At 36.9% G+C, this 18,458-nt stretch overlaps 1 protein-coding gene across 1 annotated transcript in view; it reads right to left on the bottom strand.

Annotated features, from left to right (window-relative positions):
* Window positions 1-18,458, bottom strand: part of NDFIP1 (Nedd4 family interacting protein 1) — a 79,669-nt gene that overhangs the window by 14,586 nt on the left and 46,625 nt on the right. The window contains exons 3-4 of the mRNA XM_063087662.1: window positions 3,037-3,124; window positions 2,587-2,717 (exon numbers count right to left, since the gene is read on the bottom strand). Coding sequence (XP_062943732.1) covers window positions 2,587-2,717; window positions 3,037-3,124 — 219 coding nt within the window. The remainder of the gene's footprint in view (window positions 1-2,586; window positions 2,718-3,036; window positions 3,125-18,458) is intronic.

The following is an 18,458-nucleotide window of genomic DNA, read 5'->3' as shown; positions in this document are numbered from 1 at the left end:
TCCCATCTTTCCCCATGATCATCCAGTGTGATATTATGATATATGTATATTGGTTTTTGCCCTCAGTTCCTAGCTCATAACCCCCATCCTTGTTGTTTTGTTATAATGTTGGGACACTTTAGGCTTCAGAAGGAAGCCTCAGAATAGGGTCTTTCTTCTACACTCCTTTCACTTGCTCCTTTTTCTCACCAAGGCAGCAAATTCTCTGACCTCCCTTATCTGATTGTAGGTCATAACACCCCTATTCCAGAAAGGGGTCTCGCCCCATACTTGGGAGGAAAGAATGCTGCACAGAGAATCTGAATAAACAGGCCTTGTTGGGTTTCCCCAAGCAGTCTAATTGTGTTAGATCATACCTTTTGTCCAACCACATTTCTACATGGTCATCCAGGCTTCTCCCATCATGTATATGTAATGAAGCTTCCACAAAACACCAATAGGACAGGGTTTGTTTAGAGAGCTTCCAGAGAGCTGAGCATGTGGAAGTTCCTGAAGGGTGGCATGACTGGGGAGGACATGGAAGCTCCACACCTCTTCCCCCGTACCTCACCCTGTGCATCTCTTCATCTGTATCCTTCATCATCTCCTTTATAAAAAAACCGGTAAATGCAAGTACGTATTTCCCTGAGTTCTGTAAGCCACTCTAGCAAATTAATTGAACCCAAGGAGGGGGTCATGGGAAACCCAGTTTATAGCTGGTCAGTAAGCATGGGTAAAACAACCTGGAACTTGAGACTGGCATCTGAAGTGGGGGTTGGGGAAGAGACTGAGCCCTCCACCTGAGGGATCTAACGCTATTTCCAGGCAGACAGTATCAGAACTGAACTGAATTAGAGGACACCCAACTGGTGTCTGCTGCAGAACTGCTTGATTGCTTGGTGGGAGAAATCCCCACATATTTGGTCATGTGAGTCAGAAGTATGTGTTGACCTGGGTGATTGTGGTGAGAGAGCATAGAAAAAAAATGTGTTGTTTTTTTTTCCCCTCTGTCACAGTTCTTGATGTCTACTGTTCTTAGGCAGCTTAGATATGGCTATTTGTGGGCCTTTTACCCTAGCTGGATTTTAAACTCTTGCATGTCAGGAACACTGCCTTATACAAAGCTTTTTACCTACCTACTGCAAAATATACAGCACCTTGTATAAAGAAGTGCTCTACACGTCTGCTAAATAAAGAGGTTCCCTAAATATGTACACTTGTCAAATAAAAGTATATTCTGAAGAGTTCTATGATTAATCAGAGCTAGAGTACAGTGAAGCATACAAGGAATTTGGAATCTAGAATATCTGGGTTTGACTCACTTCTTATTAGCCATATGATTGGGTAAATTACTTGATCTCTTCTGGGCCTCAATTTTTGCATCTGTAAAATGTAGATAATATAATCTCTATCTCGTAAGGTCACTGTGAGGATTGAAAACAATATACAAAATATATAAACGTATCAATCACAGTACCAAGCATGATGTTTGCTTCCAATATATATATGGTAGTTATACGAGTATTATGACTGTTTTGCCCTTAGACAATAAGCACCATGAGGTTCTTAGTTTCTCCCTGACACCTACAAGAACTGAATGCACATCCCAGTCATAAACTATTCCTGCCAAGCAGTGGTTTTAGGAGCTTCACACTTTATAGTAGGTGGGGTCTGTAAATAGTCCACCACCCTAAAGCCAGCAGAACCTCTGGGGCCTATGCCATCACACTGCCCAGACTGAGCTTCTGTTCTTGTTATTTTCTCCAGTTTCCTGCCAGGACTGGAGCCTAAGCTCTGATCACCCCCACATTCCTGGGGACTGTATCCTGCTCCCATCCTTCCAATAGCTGGCCTAAAGCTCTACCCACATCAACCTCAACCTGGATGAATATTTATGAAACCACATCTATATTACTCACAGATCTGACATCAAGAGCTACAAGTGCCCCAAAATCTCCACTGTATTACATCATATCCTACCCTCACCCCCATGAACCAGCATCAGGCTAGATGGGACCTGAACTCACCGCATGATCTGGACTGCTGGAGGCATAGGGTTCATCTAGATGATTGTTAAGGTCCCTTTCAAGAGTTTAAATGTATGAAGTTGCACGTATTTATTCTCTCTATAGACCTCCCTAGCAGCTATCCACCTAACACCAAAATAAGTAAAATCAAGGCAAAGTCAGCGTATTGCCTACATCAGCTCCTGCTCCAAGATGTTTCAGCCATCCTAGGACACTTGAGAAACTGGTGGTAGAGTAGAGATACAGGGAAAATGAGCTGGTTTGACTAGTGATTTTCTGCTCATTTATACCTCTTTACCTCATCATTTTCAGGAAAATACGAGTTTATATATATTATTATCCCAAATGAAAATGTACTTTTTTTTTTGTGGCACTGGCTGGTACAAGGATCTGAACCCTTGATCTTGGTGTTATAACACCACGCTCTAAACAACTGAGCTAACTGGCCAGCCCTTGTTTTTTAAAATTAGCTTTACTTTTACTAATCCATACAATCGTAAGTAATAAATCAAAACTGGATAGTAAAAATAACTTACTCCCCATAAAGCAGTCATCAAGTAACATGGCAAATTGTACTTACTCTTCCAGGAACCAGAGGGATAGCAGCTTCAACCTTGGTTCTCTCGGCTTCATCATAACTGGGCAGTGTTGTAGCTACATTGTAAGATGGGGGCTTGGGAAACCCAGACTCATCTTTGTAGTCAAAATATGCTGCAGAATAAAAAAGAAAGTCACGATACTGTGAACTGAAGGAATAAAGGTTTTCCACTAACTCTGGCAAAAAAAACCCCCAGCCATTCCCCTAAGGATATATATAGAATTATTGAACCAAAAGACATTTATATATTACAGATGAATGTAAGAGACTGGGGATGATTTTTAAATTTGTCTTCTTCTGAATTATTTAAAATCCGACTCACTTTGTATCTTCCCTTCCAACTGCTTTTGAAACACTTTTTTTGACCATCATGTCTAAGTGTACATAGAGTATATTTAAGTAGTTTAGTCATCACCTTGCCCCATTTCCTACCTGCACTCTCTACGGAGATGCTGCTGTAAGGTGGAGGAGCATCACCTGCAGCCTGTTCAGGTACTCCAACCATTTCCTCATTCTGCAACTAAATAAAAATTTCATATTTTAATGCAAGTGTAAAACCAAACAGAAAGATAAGAAACTGAAAACTGGAATATGCTCTCTGAAAAGCTATTTGGCAATGTGTTTCAAAAGCCTTAAAACGTACAAATCCTGTTTTAAAGTATTCTGATCCCAAGAAGTTATTCTATGGAAATAATCAGAAAAAGAGACAAAAAAAAAGTAGACAAAAATGCTACTGCAGCAAAAATTACAAACAACCTAAATTCCAATCATAGGAAACTTATTAAATAAATTACAGTATATCTCACAAAGGACTGAGTACTAAGCAGCCATAGAAAATAAAAATGAGGAAAATTTGATGACTTGAATAGATATTCATGGTGTACTGTAAAAAGTAAAAAAAGCTAAATTTACCAAATAGTATGCACCACATAATTTGTTTTTAAAAAGAAAGATATATAATGGAAAGTAGGTCTAGCATGATAGACATGTACAATTCAACACTGATATCTCTAGGTAATGGGAGTATAGGGGAATTTTTCCTTTTTGTTCTTTATATGTATGTTGTAATTTTTTGTAATGAACATTTATCACTTGTATAATTGTCTAAATTTAGAAAAATAATCTGTTAAGACAAAGACAAATCACAGGCAAACCAAAGTTTACCTTTATATTCAGTTTGTGCACAGAAATTAAATCTTAAATAACAGACATTTATGAAAACAAAATTCTACCTAATTCTACATATGACCTCTGTCAGTACATCTCCCTCTTCCCTATCTCAGCGACTTTCTCACTGGCCAAATCTTCAGTTATTTCAAATAACTCACACTGAAAGTGTGTCTGCCTGCTATTGCTATTCTCTAGTCTACACAAATCATGTTCATAGAACAAAGGCATTTCAATAATTTTTCCAGTGTGACAATACACTACATTTTTTAAAAAGATGATGAGTTGGCTGAGACTGGGAATTAACCTGTAAAGTAATAACAATATTTACTGATATAACTAACTTGGGGGTCTGGTCCTGTCTTCAGTAACATCATGACATATAGAGCCAACTGAGGTACCTGTAAAATATATGCCACCTCTAAACCATAATGCTACAAACATCTTGAATTGAGACAGAAAAACAGAGAGCCTGTGATGTCAAAACCTGAAGTAAGGCTCCCTAATCCATTAAATTTTAACTGACCATCTCAATCTCCAATCCCTATGCTTTTCAAAACGAGGTGGCAACAAAACTTTTCTGATTAATACTGCAAAGCATTCAATTTCAAATACAGATACAGTCAGGCCTAATGTTCCTCGTACACCAAATCAATGAATTATTTAAATAGAGTTCCTGGGACCATGGCTCACTTGAAATACTGGTTTTAACATTATCTGAAGCTCTAGACAGGGTATTCTCAGCCTCCTCATATCTAACCACTCTTGTACAGCAGGAAGGTCGCAGAAAAGAGGCAAAAGAGTCAGCAGCAAGAACAGAGGAAAATACAGACTTTCCAAGAATGCTGCCCTAATATACTATAGCTAGCAATGACATTTCTAACCTGTTTCACATTTCTAACTTGGTATTTCTAATCCGTTTTATATTTCACAAGCTTGCTAAAAGTAATCATGTTACCTCTGCATAATTTAGGTTTCAGAAAGGAAGCATGGCAATTCTAAGAAATAACAGAAGTCCAAAGATTAAAGAGGTAAAGAGGTTCTTATGTGCCAGTACCTATAAGATAGGCTGCCTGTCTCCTAGCAACCTGGAAATGTGAAATTTGATCATCCCCCACCACAGCAACGGATAACAGAGAAAAGAAATTCCAATCATCTCAGAAACCCCAATTTTCTCTCTGGTGAGGAAAAAAGAAACATTTCCAGGTGAAAATTTTTGCTCCATTAAAATTCACTACTTTAGAATCATGAACTAATACAGGGCACTTCAAAAAGTTCACGGAAAGATTCACATAAAGGCTGGCAAGTGCCACACCCCCCCGACCATGTCAGCATCCAGCCCAGCTATGACCACCAAGCAGCTGCCAGAAGTGACCCGGACTCCCTGGGTAGGGCTGGCCAAGGGCCTCAGCCATGCCCTCACCCCCCACAGTCCACATCCAGCCCAGCCATGACCTAGCCACCACAGGAAGCCCCCTGGACTCCCCTGCCAAAATGAAGGGGTTGCCATGGGCCTCAACCACACCCCCTTCCTCTTTCTCTCACCCTATCCACCTTCCCCTTTCCCTCTCCCCCTCCTCCCAACTGCTCCTCAACAAGATCTTAGAATGTAAAAATAAATAAAGGCTGGCAGATTAGCTCAGTGGGTTAGAGCATGGTGCTGATAACAAGGTCCAGGGTTCGATGCCTGTACTGGCCAGCCACCAAAAAAACCCAAAAAACAAATAAGCAAAAGATTCATATATCTTTTAGTTCTATTTTTCCACAAACTTTTGAAGTACCCTGTATTGCCAACTGAGAAAAAAAAAAAAAGGAAAAACAAGAACAACAATAAAAAACACCCATTATGACTGGGGGGGTTCCACATACTGGGATGATCTGAGACCTCACTGCACAGCCTTCCCACTCTGGCTTGTTTCTATAACGCTCGTAATAAGATTAGGCTCCATCAAGGAAGTTGTTTAAAATAAAACACTACAATATGAGGGAGAAAGAGGCAATCACTTCAAAGAAAAGGTATTTAGTGACCGCCATCTGTATGAATAACAACTGCTCAACAACAGAATCCTTAGACATACATCATTTTACACTCTGGAGGGGAACAAGTCAGGCACTCACTAATAAGGGGAGTACATGTGCACTAGATCTAGAGTGGGCTATAAAATTTGTCACTTGGTTCTAAAACAGATTTTCAAGATTTCTCTTTTCTGTCTCTGGGAACCTTTCCTGTGCAGCCCTCCCTGCCATGTCCTGAAGCTTAGGAGTCTGCAGGCTCTTTCTTAATGGTCTCTCAGGGAATAAATGTCATCGTCACCTTGGGGTTGGAGTTGGAAAGATGCCCAGTCTCTTCTATCAACTGGGTCAGTGGGAGCCCAAGTCCAACTTAACTGTCACAGAACTGGTTGTACGGGATACTCTGAGAGGCAGGTCTGAAAAGTGATAGGAACTTCTGCTCTTTCAGTGCACTGTTGTATTGGGTGGGGTTGGGAGGGGGATAGCCTTTGTTTGATTGTGTGACTATGATAGATAATAAACAGCTGTTGGGGATTGGATTCTTTTCTGTCATATAATTTTTGTCAAAATTCTGATCAATTTTACCTACCTCCAATACGATTTAAATGGTGTGTTTTTCCAAATAAAGCCATAAAATCACCTATACATGCCATATAAAGTACTGAGTTTAATACAGAACTACCTATACCTACCTATGTCTCCATCAGAGAGACAGGAATAATCCAATCATCTGAAAACTCAGATGGCCTTTCACTTTACCACACCCCAGACTGGACCCTTACTCTCCTGAATATCCATGCTTCCCGCTATACTCTGTCATGGCTCACTAGAATAACACTAAAATTCTTCCACATTTTCAGTTAAGATTATCACAATCTGCCATGGTGTCTCTTGCCTTTGATCACCCTCAGTTTTTTAAAAAATATTTTATCTATAAATAGGGAATAGATAAATAAAGTTTTGTTCTCAAAATTAAGCCTGTTAGTTAGAGCATGGTGTTATAACATGAAGGTCAAGTGCTCAGATCCCCATACTGGCCAGCAGCCAAAAAACAAAAGCCTGTAAAATGCAGAACATCTAAAATAAAGGGTTTTTTCCCTTCTTATCACTTTCCTCTGTATCCAGGTGCTATTGCTATTAGAAATAAATACATGATATTTTTAAAAATCTCCAATACAAAAATCACATATAGTTCTTGTTCGAATAAACGCAGTCTTGAATTTACAAGTTTAAAGACACTTGTACCCTACAGGTTTAAAATTCTTATTTCAGTTCCCACCCCCACAAGAAGGCTTTGTCACTACTCTCCCCTAAGTAGCTCTAAAGATAATCTTCTATTTAGAAATTAGCTGTTTTTGAGCAATAGCAGAGCCAGGACTAGGATCAGGGCTAAGTCAGGAGAAACATTTATAATCGTACCAAATGGCAGGACCTAAGTGCACTTCAAGTCATTCTTGGAGTGTTTATATTTACTAAGAATGGGAGAACACCACAAAACCCTACTAAACAAAACCCATAAATCAGAAGAGGTATGAACATATAGCCTGCAATTCATACAAACAAAAAAAGCATGTGAGGAATAATGCTGAACCATCTAATAAATCCATAAAGCTGCAAGTATTTGTACCACTCAATATTTTTTTTGAGTTGGGTCTCACTTAAACAGCAAAAAAATTTGGTAAATTTTCAGTCCCTTCCTTAAGTTATTAACAAAACATTTCAGAAAATCCTGGATCAATTCCTAAATTCTAGCTTTAAGTGTCATTTACCACTTCTAATTTTAGAGTTACTTTCTTAAATTTTTACCTTAAAATGCAATTTTTAAACCTCTCATTACCAGCCCACTACTTCTGCATACTCTTTAAATCCTACCAAACAAGACAGTATAATTACAGAAAGTAAATAAGCACATTTATTTAGGTAAACAACTGAGTATACTATTTTACTCTGCTGTTCAGAAATAGCCAGAAAGTTTATGAAGACTATAAAATTTTTTATTGTAAGGCCAGCCCGTGGCTCACTCGGTAGAGTGCGGTGCTGATAACACCAAGGCCACGGGTTCGGATCCTATATAGGGATGGCCGGTTTGCTCAGTGGCTGAGCGTGGTGCTGACAACACCAAGCCAAGGGTTGAGATCCCCTTACCGGTGATCTTTTAAAAATAATAATAATAATAAAATAAAATAAAATTTTTTATTGTATAGTATAACTGTAAGTTGTGTTCTTCTAACAACACCGAATTCTTTATATTCAAGAACAGTTCTCTGTTAAATTGCTATTGACATTTTAAATAATTCTGACAAGGTAAGAGAGACTAAACAATAAGAAGGCAACCCAATTTAAAAATAGGCAAATGATTTGAATAAACAAGAAGATATACAAGTGGCCAGTAGTTACAAAATGCTCAACATCACTAAGTCATCAGCAAAATACAAATCAAAACCATGAGATTCCACTTCATGCCTACTAGGATGGCTATAATCAGAAAGACAGAGTAACAAGAATTGTTGAGTATGTGGATAAATTGGAACCCTACTGCCCTAGGGAATATAAAATGGTGCAACCGCTGTGTAAAACAGTTTGGCAGTTCCTCAAAAATGTTAAACACAGAGTTAGATCCAGCAATTCTACTTCTAGGTATATACCCAAGAGAACTGAAAACATGTTCACACAAAAATTTGTACATGAATGTTCACAGCACCATTATTCATAATAGCCAAAATGTTCATCAGCTTAATAATGGATAAATAAAATGTGATATATCCATACAATGGGATATTATTCAGCCAGAAAAAAGGATGAAGTACTGATACATGCTACTACATGGATGAGCCTTGAAAACATACTAAGAGAAAGAAGCCAGTCGCAAAAGACCATATACTGTATGCTTCCATTTATATAAAACATCCAGAAAAGGCAAATCCATGGAGACAGAAAGTAGATTAGTGGTTACCAGGGGCTGAAGAAGGAGGGAGGGGAACTGACTGACTGCTGATGGGTCCAGGTTTCTCTTTCAGATGATAAAAAATGTTTTGGAATTAGACAGTGGTAATGGTTTCACAACCTTGTGAGTATAATAAAAATCACTGAATCGTACACTTTAAAAGGGTAAAATTTATAGTATGTGAATTTTATATCAGAAAGAAAAGGTAAGAGTATTTTCTAATTTTGAAAAAGCAAGCCTAGATAAATTTTATTTAAAGCAAAACTAAAAATTACTCCAAATAATTATTCTCTTGTTAAATCAATGTCTATGACCCTGAATGGAAAGAAATAGGTCCTGATCCCAGCAATATCCCCAGAGCTAAACACATAACACATATTTTTGAATGAATGGAAACAACCAAGAAAAATAACACATTGAATTATAAACTAGTCATGGCAAAAAAAATTCCTTAACATTCTCCTTTCCTGGAGAAAAAAATATGGTCAAGAGATGAAAAGATAGTTTGACTAACAACCTATTTTAAGAGCCAAGGAATAATGTCAGTATATTTCTGTACTTCAAGAATTTAGGGGCCGGCCCGTGGCTCACTCGGGAGAGTGTGGTGCTGACAACACCAAGTCAAGGGTTAAGATCCTCTTACCGGTCATCTTTTGAAAAAAAAAAAAAAAGAATTTAAATAAAGATAACTTTAAAAACAAACTAATCACCAGATTTAGACTATCCAACAATATTTCTCATGTCAGAAGGAAAAGACAAACACAAATCCTCTTATTATCAAAATGAAAACAATTAAAATCAAAATTAATAAAAGCAAAGGAAAAGCAAAGTAATCAGAATGTTGCTTTTAAAAGTCAATGCAATAACAGATTAAAAGAATACTCTAATACTGCTGTAAATCTCCTTAGGCCATCAGTTTGTAAAGCTTTCTATTTAAAGATTTTTGTGGCTATCACTGTTAACACACATAAATACAAATGATGAATACAACTTGGCTTGGAGATAATATTCAGTATTTATATTAGCCCTTAGAAATGAGACAGCAAATACTGCAAACTACAATAACTAATTTCATAGATTTTCTTCTTATCTTTCTATTCTTTCCAGGTAACAAGTAAAGGCATACTATCTGGAAAGAAGAGAAAGGCAACATAGTAACCACTCATCTCCAACTTCAACTTTCCTAAGTTGTCAAGGCACTAGGAGAAATCAATCCTCATCCATGAAAGCACTAAATTAGCCAACTATGGCTATGATACTAGAATTGAGATATTTAGGTGGCACCAGAAAATTGTCACCAACCTGCCACCCCCTGAAATCTCTGTCTTACATCCAATTATTTCTACCACTGATGGCTCCACCAAGAACCATTAAGCAAATGGTCCCCAGTGTTCTCTGGTACCCAGCTTCAGCAAAACCCACAGCCAGAGCCTTCCAAGTTAATGGTAAGCCCCAGATCGGTCATGATCTTATAAAGACTAGGAAAATAACAGGGAACAATTGCTTAATGTTTTCATATAGGTATTAGCAAGTCTCTCTGCCTCTGAACGTAGTAGTATCTTTTAAGAAATAGCATCCAAATTATTTAATAACCAGTCCATGTCCTCAGTAATGTCATGACTCTGACCTCTTCTTCGCTTCTTGGTTCCATAGAAAATTCAGTTTTAGTTCAGAGCTCCAGGGCCTACTTGGAGAAGGAATGAAAAGTCCTAAAGAAAGAAATTGAAATCAAGACTAAGCACCTGGATTGTTCCTTTGATTTTGACAAGATGGCAGAAACTGTTCATCTTTTGTTTACAGAGTAATCAATACTAAAAATAGTAGCTAGACCACTCATTTAAAAATAATTTATATAAAATCTAGTCTATAATTTAAATGCAAAGGTAGTAAATACATTTTGTGTTTTAAAAGACCCTATATACCTGAGATAAGTTAAAGCTCTAAAATAGAAAGTAAAGACCACCTCCTATTCACTACTTAAAGTATATATTAAGCAAACTTTTCAAAAAAAAAAAAAAAAAAGTTGTCACAACAGAGCATGAACTACAATTGGCTTCTATTCAACAATTCTTTTAGATTTCAAGAACAATTCAAAAAATCATTTCTTCCTATTAAGACTCACAATAGAGCTGAAATGATTCTGGACTCAGTGTACAGAACATTTCTGACATTTCTAAACTCCATTAAGGTTTTATACACGCACTTACATGTTAATATACACCCACACACAAATGTACACACATTAAGGTCTATATATATTTAGGATACATATAGCATATATATAGAGAGAGATATATCCTAAAATCCTACTAACTTGTAAAATAAATTACATAATGTAATATTAAAATTACAAAAGAAATCAACCTTTTAAAACCAGTCCAATGCAAAGTTACTATGTTAAACTACATGCTTATCTAGTCATATATTTAAATTAGCTTGATTTGTACAAATTTTCTGAGAAACAGCTGTAGTGCCCCCAAAATACCGAAAATGCAAATGTTTTTAATGTAGATATCTAACTACAGAAGTAAAATCAAATGTGAATATGTTTTTGCTCAAGCTTTCCATTTCCTCCATTGCCTTTTCTTCTGCCACAGCCCACACGACCTTCTTCATGCATAATCAGAAGTTTGAATATTTCATTCAATGAAATTTTACCTGACACTACTATATGCCAGGATCACACCAATTTTTTTACTATTTTGCCATTTTTTCCCCTTAATGTTCCTGAAAGAAAGCTTCTATTTTTTCATTAATACTATAAAGTGTGGTTGTTATTTTAAGCTATAATGATATTTAGGTTGATAATTTTGGAGGTTAAAAAATTAATTCAATAAGATTTTTGTTAAATAATGCTTTATGTACAATTAAATTGTACATAAATTTAATTAATTAAATTAAATGTTAGTATCGACATTTGTCAATGAGGGCAAAATAGTTTTTTCATTACAACTATTGACAGAAGCACTATTCCTAAGATATCTTTGTACTAAAATTACTAAAATACCAAAGGAAGTAGTTCTTAAGTACAGTAACTGGTTCCTTCTGGTCTCTACTTGTTTTTTATACGTCAACATTTTCTACCCTGTGGTCAGCTTAGTTTCTGGATCATCATAGGGGATGGCATGTTTTTTAACAGTAATTTCCTGCAGAAGGAGTACATGTCCATCTTACTGTTCTTTAAAAGTGTACTATCAGTTTCCTCCTTTATAGTTAGCTTTTTTGCATCCAAGAACATAAAGATTTCACCCACCTTTGCTTCTCAAATTAAGAACTTCTACTATTCATTCAAAAGACGCTATTAAGAAAATGAAAAGACAACCCAAAAGAGTGGAAAAAAGATATATTTTTCAGACAAAGAACTCATATCCAGAACATACAAAAAATTCTAAAAATCCATAAGAAATAGGAAGCTGCCCAATGAAAAATTGGCAAAAGACTTGAATAGACACTTCACAGAAGAAGATATCCGGGGGGAAGGGGAAGGGGAGAGTTTGGATAAGGGGCATAAAGATAAAGAAAGTATGATTTGTAACAATGAATATGCTAATAAAGAATAGATTTTTTTAAAAAAAAGAAGATATCCAAATAAACATAAAAAGATTGAAAAAAAAAAGCCAATAAATGTAAAAAGGTGCTCTACATCATTAGTCATTACAAAAATGCAAATTAACACCACAGATGATGGTTAAAATAAAAAAGCAGAAAATACCAAATGTTGTTGAGGGCATACAACAACCAGAACTCTAAGTGCTGGTGGGAGTGTAAATCTGTACACTTTAGCAAACTGTTTAGCAATATCCACAAAGGATGATACACATACCCTATGACCCAGCAATTCCACTCCTAGTTATATATCCAACAGAAACATTTATATTTGTTCATCAGAAGACATAAGGAATGTTCAAATCAACACTATTCATAAAATTAGAAATTACCCATATGCCTACCAACAGAATGGGTAATTAAATTGTGGTATCTCTATACAATAGAATACCATACAGCAATGTGAATGAATACACTGTAACAACATGCAAAATGGGTGAATCTCACAAACATAAAGTTGAGCCAAACACAAAAGAGTATTTACTGTACGATTATACTTATATAAATTTTTTTTAAAAAAACAGGCAAACCTAATATACCAGTGAGTTGTTACCCTGAGGAGGAGGCTACAAGGGCACTGACAGGAGTTTTTGGAGTTCTATTAATGCTGTTTCTTGATCTGAGGACTAAATGTGCATGTTTCTATATGTAAATCACATAATTCAAAAAAGGGAAGAGAGACTGTCAGAGGACTGTGATGTAGACCGTGAACCATCTGTGGACTGGGACCTTTGCATGGTTTATTGCTGTAGTCACCCCAGTATTTAATAGTGAGCAGCATAGATACATTATTAGCGCATGTTGACCGAAACAGGCATGGAGTTGTAGTTCTAACAGAAACTTACCTGAAGAAATGGCAGCTAATCTTAATGTCATCTTAACTTACCAGTTCACAGTTATCTACAGTATTCATATTACTTTACAAATCACCAAACCAATTTACAGGCTTGCCTTGAAGCCACCCCAACACAGATGACTGCCAAAACTGTGGAGGAGACGGTGATGATGGCTCCAGGAGTAATCAGCAGGAAGTGGCATCCCCATCACTACTTAGCACAAGCAGCGCATTAAACACGATGAGAACTAAGGAGAAACAGGGCCTTACACAGCAACTAAGGCAAAAGCAGCTCTGTTTTATTGACCGCTCTAAAAGCAAGGATGTGTGAGAAACAAACTTTCGAAAAAGACTGCTAAGACCTGGGTGGTAAAATCACAGGCATTTGATTTATTATTATAATATTTCATAAGGTACATATGCAATTATGTATTCCTTTTGCAAATATCCAACATTTCATAATAAAAATGAGGAAAACACTATGATTCTATAGTTATCAATTTTAAACAAAAGAATAAGAAAGGAGAAACAGACATTTCCAACCTTTATCTCTTTAGAAATAAGAAACGTTTATCATTTAGTATTCAACATGCAGCTCTTAGCATAGCGTATTGGGTACAAACAAATAGGAGTTCAATAAATGTTCATGGTATATACAAAGGAAAATTGGTATTTGATCACTCAGAAATTCCTAGAATGTTTTTCCTTCTAAAAAAAATTCAACCGGCAAATCAAAAAATTGGAATATTCTACATTGAAAAGACAATGAAATCAAATAGACACTGAAAGACAGTGAGTGACAGAGCCAAGCCTAGAACGTATGATTGCAGCCTGCGAGGCTCTGATAGCCCCCGGAGCTATCAGAGCTCTCTCTCCGGCTGAGAAGTTCCAAAAGGTATACTTACTTACTAGCCTGGAGTACAGCACACTCAGGCAGAGATTATGGATGGAAAAAGATATTCTATTCAAGATGGTATGCCTTGACACAGGCCTGGTCATGAGCTCCCCTTCTCTGGCAAGAACAATGAGAGCTAAGAAGTGGATGTATTAAGTACTTAATACCCTACTCACCACCCTATTATCACAGAATGTTTCATTCTGCAAGTGTTTAACTGCTAGATAAATTTAACACCCCCCCCCCACTCCCACCCCACAAAAGGCCACTGGAGAATATGCTCCAAGAAAATGAGGCAATAAATCAAGAGAATAATATGTGAATCAAGAAAAGGGACTTCAATTAAAAAGACTGGGAAAGGAATTCCCCAGGATGACAAATGGACAGCAGGCCTTGAGAGCAACCTTCTAAAGCAGGTCAAAAGACCAGGAAAGATTGGGCCCCACTCCCCCAGTGAAATCAATAAAACACTTGACATATTTGAACATATCAAAAAACAATTAAGGTTATTAGATGTGAGTCTGAGAATGAATGAGCGCTATTAGCGAATTTATGTATATCTACACAGAACACTAAGCAAAAAAAAAAATTAATAATAAAAACTGTTAACTTTAGGGCCCGCCCGTGGCTCACTTGGGAGAGTGTGGTGCTGACAGCACCAAGGCAGGGGTTAAGATCCCCTTACTGGTCATCTTAAAAAACAATAAATAAATAAATATCAAAAACTTAACGTTAGTAAGAATAAAATATGTTCAGGCAAGGCAAAGTAATCACAGTATACTACATGTCTCAGCTTATGAATAATGTTTACTACTGTCATTATTGTAAATGCTGAATACTGCTCTAACTATATTATAGATACTGTTGGAGTGAGCAGGACTGAAGCCATGTTGGAACCTAAAACCACATGGGCTCTAAAAGATTTTAAAAAGTTTTTTTTCTTGGCATGCATTTCTTTGAGTTCCCACTTTTCCCATGATTATTTGATATTTTGGACCTTGGTTATGGAGCAAGATGACATTATTTACATGAATGTAAAGTTGTTTTCCACCAGCCTGAAGCTGCAGACTTGCAAGCACTAGCCAAGGCCCCAAGATAAGGACAAGAACAGAAACCAGACGGTCTTGGCAAGACCTTGCACATAAGACCCTGCATGAAGCCCCTTGCTGCTAACACCCCCCTCTCACCTGCTTTTTATTTCCCATGTTCCATTCCTTCATCCCCCTGTTCAAAAAATCCCTCAGTAAACCTGAGTCTTTGGGATGGCTTTAGCCTGGCCATTCTTCAGGTTTACCGGAGAAATGGGTTAGCCTAACATCCGTCATCAAGTCACTGGTATTCCTGAGTAAAAGCTGACTTCCATTTTCACCAACATTTGACTTTTGTATTGTTTGTTTTTTTCTGGGGGCACACAGCTGGACCTGTGGGTTTGGTATCAATTTTGGGGAGCCTCAGCCAGGAAATGAATGTGCTCAGTAACAACACAACTTTATTTGAAAACTGGAGGGACAGGAACTGTGAGTATATGCAATTGAGGGTGGTACAAGGAAGCTAAATCTTTATATCCCAGAGTGGTAAGTCAATTTAAAAATGCTAAAATCTGAAAAAATCAAGAAGTAACACACTATAAATGTCGTTTAGCTATAGGGATCGTATTAGTCCATTTCTGTTGTTTATAACAAAAATACTTGGAACTGGGTAATTTGTAAAAAAGTGAAATTTATTGCTTACAGTTTGTGAGGCTGGGAAGTACAAAATCCACGGAACACGTCTGGTGAGGGTCTTCTTTTGTGGTTGCTTAACAGCAACGCAGGGGACTCACATGGCAGAAAATGGCAAAGTAGAAAGAGATTCACTGCTCTCCTTCTTTTAAAGCCCTCAGAACCACGCTCCTGACCACCACTATTAATCCATTCACTAAGGCATGGTCCTACAATCTAACCACCTCTTCAAGGCCCTACCTTTCAACAACCACAATAGGATTTCCCACTCAACTGTTGCAGTGGGAACTGAGTTTCTAATACATGAACTTTGAAGAACACGATTCAATCAATCCACAGCAAGGATAACAGCAGAACAGCAAAAAGAAAGAGCTAAAAAGGGCAGGCAGATAAGCAGAAAACTTGTTTTGGGTAAAAAGCCTAGAAGATCTATTTGACTCTAACTATACACATGTATAACTTTCAAATAAGTAAAAATTAAAAATAAAGACAATAAAAATGTGATTACAAAATACGTTACAAAAGGTAAATCTCACTGTGGTCAAAGGAAACTAACCTGATTGTGGAGGAAGGGAAGTACTCAAACACCCCTGGGCAGATGACCTAAACTAAGATGGGGATTAGGAGGGAGGGGACATTCCAGGTAAAGGAAATAGAGTGAGGGGGGCTCCCAGGTCAGAGAAGGTGATGCATGCTACGAACTGAAACAGGCTCCCCATGGGAAACGACAAATCAGGAGAGCCCACCCCTTCCTCCAAGTCCTTGTATTCCTTATCTACATCTTACCCACCTTTTAAGGCCAAGCTCAAGTTTCATCTTCTCAGAAGTTTTCCTACAAGTCTCTGAAACCAGGTAATTTTTCTTCTCTAATGTCCACTCCAAAATGATGCCTTTTATCTAATATCCCATTCTCTGAAATAATTTGGTACCTGATTATATCAATACCATAATTCATTCTCATGGATTGATGTCACTCAACAGTGACTTATTATATACATAAAATTATGCCAGGTGCTATTAAGTAAAGGAAGAAAGGGAGGAACGGAAGGGAAGAGAACAAAGCAGCAGTTCACAGACATTTAGTAAACTCCTATTAACTAGGAAGGCCTGTGGTACATACTTTTGAATTCCACAGTATTTAAGTATGCAAGTGGGCACTTCATAAATGCCTCTTATTAATTAAATTACAAATGGTTCACAAGATGGAGCGTCTTTGCAAAATTGTAGCTGGACATTTTAAAAATCAATATAGAAATTTTGAAAAAAAAAAACTTGTACTGTTCATATTCCAAGACAAACATAATACTGTAGTAACATTTTTTATAATAAACAGCACAGAGGGATTTTAAAAAATATTTTCTTCTTGTTTACAAAATTTATAGGTTTACATGGAGAAAATCTGGCCAATACAGAAAAATATAGAGAAGAAATAAAAACTACCTTAAGATGAAGTTATGTTATGTAACAAGGGTTATCTTTCAACCTTTTAGGGGAGGACAAATTATCTTATATCCTTTTCCACTTATATACAGTGGAATTTTCCTTCATCATTAAATATTATTTTATAATATCACTGCAGTATTTGAATGTCTATATTTTTTGAGAAAAGTTCATTTCTCAGAAATAGATTTTTTAAAAATCTGAACTACAGCATTAACTAGAGACAGCTAAATAATTACACCAACCTGCTAAAAGAAATACAAAATCAGTGTTTGAAGGTATATGCTAGTAATTGGTGAGATCTGTTTCAACACAATTACAGATTCTCATTTAAATATTTTCATTAAAATGTGAAGTCTTAAACCTAAAATGGCATTTGGGTTACCTTAAACCTATGTGAAACATAGAAAATAAAAGATATTTTAACTTTCCAATAGTAGATGGTAATATAATAAGCCAATGATTACTTTTCATGCCCAACATAATTAGTCTTTTCTCTCCATCTACTTAGCTAGTCATTTTGGCCAGAGCTGAATGGTGACAAGGTAACTGTAAAGGTAACAAGATCCAATGCCTAACTGTGATCACCTCTATTAATTCAGTCACCTAAAAAGAAATTAGACCAATGTATTTAAAAGCATTAATGCTGGCTTACTCTCAAATGCAATGACTGAGTAGAACTGACTTTAAGCACAATTTTTTTTTTTTTTGGTGGCAGGCCAGTATGGGGATCTGAACCCTTGACCTTGGTGTTATAGCACTGCGCTCTAACCAACTGAGCTAACTGACTAGCCCCCTAATCACACTTTATAACACCATATCTGAAAATGCAGTTCAGCTACACAAGGACAAAAGTATTGAAATCAATCTCTTGCCAACCACCAATCATGTGTAAGACCCCCAAGGCTACAGATAACCTTCAAATAACACTTATACTGTTTCTATAGTAACATGAGCAAATTTTCTAAACTTCTGAAAATGTAACTACTAATTACAATGAATAAGAATAGTAGAAATCAAAGATCCAGCTTCTTTAAAAAAAAAAAAAGGCTAAAAAAACCTTTAAAAACTTGTATTTCTGGGCCGAGCCCGTGGTGCACTCAGGAGAGTGCGGTGCCGGGAGCGCAGCAACACTCTCGCCGTGGGTTTGGATCCTATATAGGACTGGCCGGTGCACTCACTGGGCTGAGTGCCGATCACGAAAAAGACAAAAAAAAAAAAAAAAACACCTGT

The sequence above is a fragment of the Cynocephalus volans genome, chromosome 2, assembly GCF_027409185.1.
Source record: "Cynocephalus volans isolate mCynVol1 chromosome 2, mCynVol1.pri, whole genome shotgun sequence".
Taxonomy (NCBI): domain Eukaryota; kingdom Metazoa; phylum Chordata; class Mammalia; order Dermoptera; family Cynocephalidae; genus Cynocephalus; species Cynocephalus volans.
The sequence above is the reverse complement of the archived record's forward strand: the minus strand, read 5'-3'. Positions and strand labels throughout refer to the sequence as shown.